The sequence below is a fragment of the Boleophthalmus pectinirostris genome, unplaced genomic scaffold, assembly GCF_026225935.1.
Source record: "Boleophthalmus pectinirostris isolate CB_2022bp ecotype Guang Dong unplaced genomic scaffold, ASM2622593v1 HiC_scaffold_20, whole genome shotgun sequence".
In the NCBI taxonomy this organism is placed as follows: Eukaryota; Metazoa; Chordata; class Actinopteri; order Gobiiformes; family Gobiidae; genus Boleophthalmus; species Boleophthalmus pectinirostris.
The window spans coordinates 19,390,190-19,399,229 of NW_026571153.1; the positions used below are offsets into that span (position 1 = coordinate 19,390,190).

The 9,040-nt window shown below is 45.8% G+C and overlaps 2 protein-coding genes across 2 annotated transcripts; both read right to left on the reverse strand.

Moving 5' to 3' along the window:
- Positions 1-345: 345 nt before the first annotated feature.
- LOC110160265 (integumentary mucin C.1-like) lies at positions 346-6,124 on the reverse strand. The gene is made up of 6 exons (XM_020924900.2): positions 5,453-6,124; positions 4,531-4,719; positions 4,051-4,152; positions 1,811-1,973; positions 1,097-1,300; positions 346-424 (listed from the first exon to the last, which is right to left on the reverse strand). Exons 1-6 carry the CDS (start codon positions 6,122-6,124, stop codon positions 381-383), a joined length of 1,374 nt encoding a protein of 457 aa, XP_020780559.2. The 3' UTR covers positions 346-380.
- A 2,259-nt stretch (positions 6,125-8,383) lies between these two features.
- Positions 8,384-8,833, reverse strand: LOC129409689 (mucin-2-like; the record flags this gene model as incomplete). Its single annotated transcript, XM_055156183.1, has 1 exon — positions 8,384-8,833. A coding segment is annotated over one exon (450 nt), but the record flags the coding sequence as incomplete, so codon positions are not given.
- Between the last annotated feature and the right edge of the window lie 207 nt (positions 8,834-9,040).

Sequence of the window (9,040 nt, forward strand, 5' to 3'; positions counted from 1 at the left end):
GTAACAAGTGACCATGAATCCTGTTGGAACTGTACTTGGCTTTTCTAGTGTCCTCGAGTTTTATATGTGCCTTTTATTTATTCCAAATACAACCAGTACACTCAATATTGACTCATGTTGAACCTTTGTATTTAATACGTAGTAGTTTTTTGTTTTTTTTGTTTTTTGAAAGTAAGATTTATGTTGAAAATGAACTAATTTGTTTGCATTTCTAATTTACAGGATCAAAAATATGGTCACTGTTACCCATTTCCTTCATACTTGCGTGGCAAGAAAAAAATCAACATTAGTTGTGTTGCTTATATTAGTTAATGTATATATGAGATAGAGGCAAGAAGTGCTTTGGTTTGCTTGTAGCCGAGGAGGAGCTATTTAGTCCATCACAGCCATAGTAAAGTCAGGACGCCCAGAATAATTATGAGACCTGCAAAAACAAAGTAAAGTAAGATGTTCATTGCATTTCAAAACTTAGGGTGTGTCATGGATTGATCCTGGAATAGTCACAGTTCATTTTGCCCTGGTTTAGTTTTGGTTTAGTTTTGATTTAGTTTCAAGGTAAGATGAAATATTCAGAAAATATATTTGACTAGTTCAGATTTATTCAGCGAGCAGGACTAGTAAGATGTATTTAAAATAATTTTGATGACTTTGGTTCAATATTGTGTTTCCAATTCTGATAATAAATATCTGTCATTTGAGAACAAAGTGGAATACTAAATACTAAATGAGTAAAGAAATTCTTCTTGACTGGCAAAGATTAAACTTGTTCAAACTTGTCCAAACCTACTGACCAGGAAAAGCTAAAGGTGAAAATTTTAATATGGGCTGCAGAATTTAAATTCATATTTTTCCAACTTAGGGTATTTAGTGAAAAGAGTTAATTTTAACAAAATCTGACTCACAGTATTAAAGCCTGTTTTTCAAGCTATTTCTGTGAAAAAATCTCCATGGAGATTTTCTCCTTGAGGAAAGTTACACAGTGCCCCTTTACAATAATATTCTAGTTCATGAAGATATTTTTGCAAAATGATCATAAATAAAAGTTACATAATTATTAGGTGTAAATAAATAAATATTAACATTTTACAGTGTTTACCTGTGTTCACTGAGAGCTGTGTGGAAGTGGCACCAGCTGTAGTACTGACAGTGGTGGTGGGAGCCGCCGTTGTGGTTGGAGCCGCTGTTGTGGTTGGAGCCGCTGTTGTTGTGATGGCTATGTTCATGACATTTACAGTAGGATTTGAGATGTCCACAGCTTGTGTTGTGATCTTTGGGACTGGGGCTCCAATACTGTCATTATCTGTGAGAAAAAGTTTAGAATTTTACTTCCTGGTAGAACATAGGTTCATGGCATTTGTGACATATGTTGTACCAAGCAACCACAGCAACCAGAATGTGAACAAGGACCAAAACTTGTTTAAATCAAATTATGATTAGACCAAAAGTAAATGACAACATATTTATTTTGTTTAATTAATATTTAACAGGAGTACGACTGGACACAACCAAGTCACATTGCTTTTGTGTGGATGTGGTGGGTGAGTTTGTCAGATTGGCTAGCTCACTTCTTTGAATCTGCTCCAGGGCAACTGTGGCTACAGCACCACTGAGTATGGACTGAATGAATAGTGAAAAGAATAAAAAAAAAAAAGAATAATTTCATTGTTTATTTGGGCTGACAGAAAAACAAGAAAGATAAACCAGGTCAAAACATAATTTTAACAGTTCAAAAGGCACATTCCACCATACATTTTGACCTGCCATCCAGCTCAGTGTTGACACATGAACACAAATGTGTGTGAGGTCTTACCAGGATCATATTCTCCAGTTATGACAGACACAGTGAAGGTGGTTTCTTCTGCTCTTACTTCTCTTGCTACTCTGGATGTGGCCGTGGCATCAGGGACAGTGGCGGAAAAGGCACACTGAATCTGGTTTCCATTGATTTTACCTACTACACGGTTGACGGGCAACTATGGAGTACATCATCAGTTCATGTTATTGTGAGTTTTATTAATTTCAGTGACAAACATACAGGCTAATTCAAAACTATCTTCAGACTATCTTCAAACTATCTTCAAAGTTTAAAAATTTAAGGTATGTAAAAATGAGGGTGGAGGTCAAATACTTTTCTCCATGGAGATGTTATTGCTTTGTCTGAAATGTTTCACATTATGGCATTAAACCTTTCTAGCTTCAATGAAGACCAAACCCGACCACGTTACAGGTAAGATTTGTGGAGAGGTAACCCCGCTCATAGTTGCCTGTTTTTCTAGGTATTTTTAGTTTCAAAACACCTGCAATTCAATAGATGTTAAATAGAGCTGTTTTATGTCATACTGTGGAACATTCCAGGCAGTGCAATGACATAACCATAGAAACAAACAAAAAGTTACATAGTGCACCTTTAAGTGACAAATGTGAAAAGATTGTAAAAATATAGCCGCAAGTGGCAATGATCAGGCCTCACATATGCCAAAGCCCCGCCAACACAAATTTTCACTGATATCGGAGTTCATCTGTGCACATGGGAGCCATTTATATAGATGCAAATACGTGTTGTACATTTTGTAAATTTTTTGCAGAAAATTTGGATAACTTGATGCCCCACCCTTTGAGATAATGTATACTAAATTTGAACCTGTGAATGCCCTAGGAGGAGTTCTTAAAAGTACTGGTGAAGCATTGGCATATTTTTTAATTGTGCAGTCATGAACTACTTCTTTACTTCTACTTGTTTTTTTGTTTTTTTTGCCATCATTCCAATGCCCTAAAGGCCTGGCCACACTGCATGTGTATATTGCTCTACGTGAGTGTAAGAAATCCAACTTTTGGGGGCGGCTACACTGCCAGTGGTTGGTGCGCGTCTCGAGCAGCATGTGTAGATTTCAGAAAATAGAATCCAGTCTATTTTTGACGCTCTACGTGAGCATAGTATCCCCATCAAAATGTGTAGAGAGCATGCATCTATTGTTGTATTTGTGCATTTACCATCAGCACAAAGTGTTCCTGTGGCAGTTTTGTATAGTTTGAAAGAGCCAGGTCCAGAAAGACTGTTATTAGTGCTTTGAAATTTACTCCTGAAATCCAAGCGTGTCATTGTCAGCCGGATAGTTTCACTGTAGACCTGACACAAGTGGCTAAATGCGCTCAGTCAAGTATGACCCTCTTTCCCATTGACAAACACAAGTATACATCCTGCTGGTGCTGCCAGTGTGGCCATCTTTGCGTTGACATGCGGCAGTGGTTTCTTGAGGTTACACATTTTTTCTTGTGTCGGGGTGCTTATGCATCATTTTATTGATTTTTGAAAACTCAAAATGTGGAAATTGGAAATGTTGGTTCAGGAGTCTGGGTTTGAATCTAGTCTGACTGTAGCATTTCTCACACTAGGCTAAATACAAGGTATTTTATTTTAAGTTTTTTTTTTTACTTGAATCAATTGTTTATTGCTATAAAGTTATTAGGTTAATTAATAGCCTAAAATAACAAATGTTTGGTTATTAGAAGTTAAGATTGTTTTCAGCAGTATCATACATTTTCTGGCATGCGTTTGGCCTCTCTCTACATGAACTGTGTGCCAACCGAGGATGCATAAACAATATCGGCTACATGAACATGGGGAACACCGGGACCTCTCTTAACATGCACATCCCTCTGGTACCGGTGTTTCTCATTTTTTTGGTACGGGGAACAGTGGCACCAGGGAACACCAAGGCCTTTTTAAAAATGAGGTACCACTCTTCGTCTGTGCCACTGGTCCCCCGCCCATACAAAGTGGGGAACAGCGATTCCAGGGAACATAGGTACTTTGGCCAACCGCCAGCTTCTGGTGCTCAGGCCTAATTTTCTACCTAAGTGTAGAGATTGTTATATAAATTTATACAATGTTTATTTAATTCTTTCTGAAGCATTCTGACATTTTTGCATATCTTTAAAACATTCACAATAAGATAGATGAAGTCGATATATACTGTTACTTGAAAAAAATTCAATACTACAATACACAACAAGTTTGTAAAAAGTTTTTTTTTTTTTTTTTTAACTCACCGGTATTATGATTCGTTGGCCACTCGGAGTTATTAGAAGAGTGATCATCTTAACTTTGTTTAGTTTGTTCTTTGCACATGCATATACAGTTTCATTTCCCCCCTGTAAAGACAAATAAAGGTAAACTAGTTTAGTGTATTTTAATGTTAATGTTGGGGTAAGTATTGCACAGAATCATCAGGAGAGTTTGAATAGGGCCCGGGACATTTAGTTAAAATACTTAAACATGCATGAATGACATTTAAAATCTCTTCAGGCATGTTTTTGGCAAGGGGACGCTATAACATGGTAGAAAACTAAAAAAAAAAGATTTTAGTATCATTGTGCCATGTCATGTTTTATTTAAGACATGCTGCCTAAAGACTGGGGTTATTTTGCTTCTTTGTGGTTACAGTGTCTAGCATGGAGTGTCATTTGCTGTTGCAATTGTTCTCCAGAATTTGGCCTTGGTCCTTTTCGTTAGTGCTTTTGTTGACTTACACGTGCAGATTTCAGAGAGCTGCCAAGATAGCCAGCAGACTGTCCAGACAGGTTAATTCGAAAGTTACGGCCACTTTCCCTCTGTGCTCCGACAAAGAAGCAAGGACTGTTGGGATCCGCAGGATTACAATCGGCTGGTTGAGCTGCACAGAGCTCTGTGCGCCCACACTCCTCGTTGCTAATAGAAGTCTGAAATGGTAACAGCACAATCAGAAAAGCACAGTAATCTTGCAATTTACTGATACACATTTACTAGCTGTCTCCCATTAAATCCGTACTGCAAAACATCCTAAGTAATGTGTCTCTACTTAACAAACGCACACTATACAAATGACTCATACAAGGAAAGCCTGAGCTCACCCCGGTGGTGTGTTCATTGCACGGAGCGATGGTCGTGTACACTGATCTGCTCACACTGTACGAGGGACATGAGCCAGAGGCAGGCTGTGTGCATGTCTGTGGTCTTATTATCTTTTCATACATCACTTTTAAATGCCCAGAACATCATAGAAATATGATGTTTACTTTAGTACTGCTAGGTTTAAAGTCTTCCTATTGCCACCAAACATTTCTGGCTAACACACGTGTGGTGATTTGGTCAGAAGATGTGTCAGAGGCGTGCTTATTACCCCAAGTCACCTCAGTGCATCCACCTCACTGGAGCAGTGTTTACATCTACCTGAAGCTGTATTTTACCATGCACACGCTACTCTCACTCTGCTACAGCTTAGGCCTTACCAGTTGTGCAATCAAAGTGAGCAAGTGATCTCAGGTCGTACCTCGCTGTACACTGCATGACTCATGACACACACAGGAGCCAAAATTCACCCTGACTTAAAAATTATTTTACTACTAAAATGTGCGCCAAAATCAACCCAAAAATTGCATAGTGTAAGCCCAGTTTAAAATGTCTTCATCTTACCGTAAGGTCTGCAACTGTTTCGAAGTCTGGCTGTATTGGAGGGGCAGTAGTAGTTGTAGTTGTAGCTGTAGTTGGAGGAGGGGTGACAGTCGTTGTAGTTGTAGTTGTATTTGGAGGAGGGGTGGCAGTCGTTGTAGTTGTAGTTGTATTTGGAGGAGGGGCGGCAGTCGTTGTAGTTGTAGTTGTATTTGGAGGAGGGGCGGCAGTCGTTGTAGTTGTAGTTGTATTTGGAGGAGGGGCGGCAGTCGTTGTAGTTATAGTTGTAGTTGTATTTGGAGGAGGGGCGGCAGTCGTTGTAGTTATAGTTGTAGTTGTATTTGGAGGAGGGCGGCAGTCGTTGTAGTTGTAGTTGTATTTGGAGGAGGGGCGGCAGTCGTTGTAGTTATAGTTGTAGTTGTATTTGGAGGAGGGGCGGCAGTCGTTGTAGTTGTAGTTGTATTTGGAGGAGGGGCGGCAGTCGTTGTAGTTATAGTTGTAGTTGTATTTGGAGGAGGGGTGGCAGTCGTTGTAGTTGTAGTTGTATTTGGAGGAGGGGCGGCAGTCGTTGTAGTTATAGTTGTAGTTGTATTTGGAGGAGGGGGGGCAGTCGTTGTAGTTAGTTGTAGTTGTATTTGGAGGAGGGGCGGCAGTCGTTGTAGTTGTAGTTGTATTTGGAGAGGGGGCGGCAGTCATGTTGTAGTTGTAGTTGTAGTTGTATTTGGAGGAGGGGCGGCAGTCGTTGTAGTTGTAGTTGTATTTGGAGGAGGGGCGGCAGTCGTTGTAGTTGTAGTTGTATTTGGAGGAGGGGCGGCAGTCGTTGTAGTTGTAGTTGTATTTGGAGGAGGGGCGGCAGTCGTTGTAGTTATAGTTGTAGTTGTATTTGGAGGAGGGGTGGCAGTCGTTGTAGTTATAGTCGTAGTTGTATTTGGAGGAGGGGTGGCAGTCGTTGTAGTTATAGTCGTAGTTGTATTTGGAGGAGGGGTGGCAGTCGTTGTAGTTGTAGTTGTATTTGGAGGAGGGCCGGCAGTCGTTGTAGTTATAGTTGTAGTTGTATTTGGAGGAGGGGCGGCAGTCGTTGTAGTTATGTAGTAGTGTAGTTGTATTTGGAGGAGGGGGCGGCAGTCGTTGTAGTGGTAGTTGTAGTTGTAGGAGGAGGGGGGCAGTCGTTGTAGTTATAGTTGTAGTTGTATTTGGAGGAGGGTGGCAGTCGTTGTAGTGGTAGTTGTATTTAAGGAGGGCGGCAGTCGTTGTAGTTATAGTTGTAGTTGTATTTGGAGGAGGGGCGGCAGTCGTTGTAGTTATAGTCGTAGTTGTATTTGGAGAAGGGCGGCAGTGGTTGTAGCTGGAGGAGGGGCGGCAGTGTTGTAGCTTGGAGGAGGGGCGGCAGTCGTTGTAGCTGGAAGAGGGGCAGTGGTTGTAGCTGGTTGTAGCTGGAAAGAGTGGCAGCAGTGGTTGTAGCTGGAGGAGGGGCAGCTGTCGTTGTAGCTGGAAGAGGGGTGGCAGTGGTTGTAGCTGGAAGAGGAGCAGGCAGTGGTTGTAGCTGGAGGAGGTGGCGGCAGTGGTTGTAGCTGGAAGAGGGGTGGCTGTTGTAGTTGTAGCTGGAAGAGGGGCGGCTGTCGTTGTAGCTGGAAGAGGAGCAGCAGTGGTTGTAGCTGGAGGAGGAGCGGCAGTGGTTGTAGCTGGAGGAGGGGTGGCAGTCGTTGTAGCTGGAAGGGGCGGCAGTGGTTGTAGCTGGCTGGAGGAGGGGCGGCAGTGGTTGTAGCTGGAGGAGGGGCGTGGCAGTGGTTGTAGCTGGAAGAGGAGCAGCAGTGGTTGTAGCTGGAGGAGGGCGGCAGTGGTTGTAGCTGGAAGAGGAGCGGCAGTGGTTGTAGCTGGAGGAGGGGCGGCAGTCGTTGTAGCTGGAAGAGGGGCGGCAGTGGTTGTAGCTGGAGAGGGGCGGCAGTGGTTGTAGCTGGAGGAGGGGCGGCAGTGGTTGTAGCTGGAAGAGGGGCGGCTGTCGTTGTAGCTGGAAGAGGAGCAGCAGTGGTTGTAGCTGGAGAGGGGTGGCAGTGGTTGTAGCTGGAAGAGGGGCGGCAGTGGTTGTAGCTGGAGGAGGGGCGGCTGTCGTTGTAGCTGGAAGAGGGGCGGCAGTGGTTGTAGCTGGAGAGGGCGGCAGTGGGTTGTAGCTGGAAGAGGAGCGGCAGTGGTTGTAGCTGGAGGAGGGCGGCAGTGGTTGTAGCTGGAAGAGGGGCGGCAGTGGTTGTAGCTGGAGGGGGGCGGCAGTGCGTTGTAGCTGGAAGAGGGCGGCAGTGGTTGTAGCTGGAAGAGGGGCGGCTGTCGTTGTAGCTGGAAGAGGGGTGGCTGTCGTTGTAGCTGGAAGAGGAGCGGAGTGGTTGTAGCTGGAAGAGGAGCGGCAGTGGTTGTAGCTGGAGGGAGGGCGGCAGTGGTTGTAGCTGGAAGAGGGGCGGCAGTGGTTGTAGCTGGAGAGAGGGGTGGCTGTCGTTGTTGTAGCTGGAAGAGGAGCAGCAGTGGTTGTAGCTGGAGGAGGGGCGGCTGTCGTTGTAGCTGGAAGAGGGGCGGCAGTGGTTGTAGCTGGAGGAGGGCGGCAGTGGTTGTAGCTGGAAGGAGGGGCGGCAGTGGTTGTAGCTGGAGGAGGAGGCAGCAGTGGTTGTAGCTGGAAGAGGGGCGGCAGTGGTTGTAGCTGGAGAAGGGGCGGCAGTGGTTGTAGCTGGAGAGAAGGGGCGGCAGTGGTTGTAGCTGGAAGAGGGGGCGGTGTTGTAGCTGGAGAGAGGGCGGCAGTGGTTGTAGCTGGAGGAGGAGGCGGCAGTCGTTGTAGCTGGAAGAGGGGCGGCTGTCGTTGTAGCTGGAGAGGAGCGGCAGTGGTTGTAGAGCTGGAAGAGGAGGCGGCAGTGGTTGTAGCTGGAGGAGGGGCGGCAGTGGTTGTAGCTGGAAGAGGGGCGGCAGTGGTTGTAAGCTGGAGGAGGGGCGGCTGTCGTTGTAGCTGGAGAGGGAGCAGGCAGTGGTTGTAGCTGGAGGAGGGGTGGCAGTCGTTGTAGCTGGAAGAGGGGCGGCAGTGGTTGTAGCTGGAGGAGGGGCGGCAGTGGTTGTAGCTGGAAGAGGGGCGGCAGTGGTTGTAGCTGGAGGAGGAGCGGCAGTCGTTGTAGCTGGAAGAGGGGCGGCAGTGGTTGTAGCTGGAAGAGGGGCGGCAGTGGTTGTAGCTGGAGGAGGGGCGGCAGTGGTTGTAGCTGGAGGAGGGGCGGCAGTGGTTGTAGCTGGAAGAGGGGCGGCTGTGGTTGTAGCTGGAGGAGGGGCGGCAGTGGTTGTAGCTGGAAGAGGGGCGGCAGTGGTTGTAGCTGGAGGAGGGGCGGCAGTGGTTGTAGCTGGAGGAGGGCGGCAGTGGTTGTAGCTGGAAGAGGGGCGGCAGTGGTTTGTAGCTGGAGGAGGCAGTGGTTGTAGCTGGAAGAGGGCGGCAGTGGTTGTAGCTGGAGAGGGGCGGCAGTGGTTGTAGCTGGAGGAGGAGCGGCAGTGGTTGTAGCTGGAGGAGGGGCGGCAGTGGTTGTAGCTGGAGGAGGAGCGGCAGTCGTTGTAGCTGGAGGAGGGGCGGCAGTGGTTGTAGCTGGAAGAGGGGCG

Bases quoted from the DNA above. Each gene is read 5' to 3' on its own strand.
- LOC110160265 (XM_020924900.2), bottom strand. From the start codon at position 6,124: ATGACTGCCGCCCCCTCTCCAAATACAACTACAACTACAACGACTGCC. The intron at 4,720-5,452 runs GTAAGATGAAGA...TTACCATTTCAG, and splicing joins AAACAGTTGCAGACCTTACG to ACTTCTATTAGCAACGAGGA. The intron at 1,974-4,050 runs GTGAGTTAAAAA...TGTACTCCATAG, and splicing joins GCCAACGAATCATAATACCG to TTGCCCGTCAACCGTGTAGT.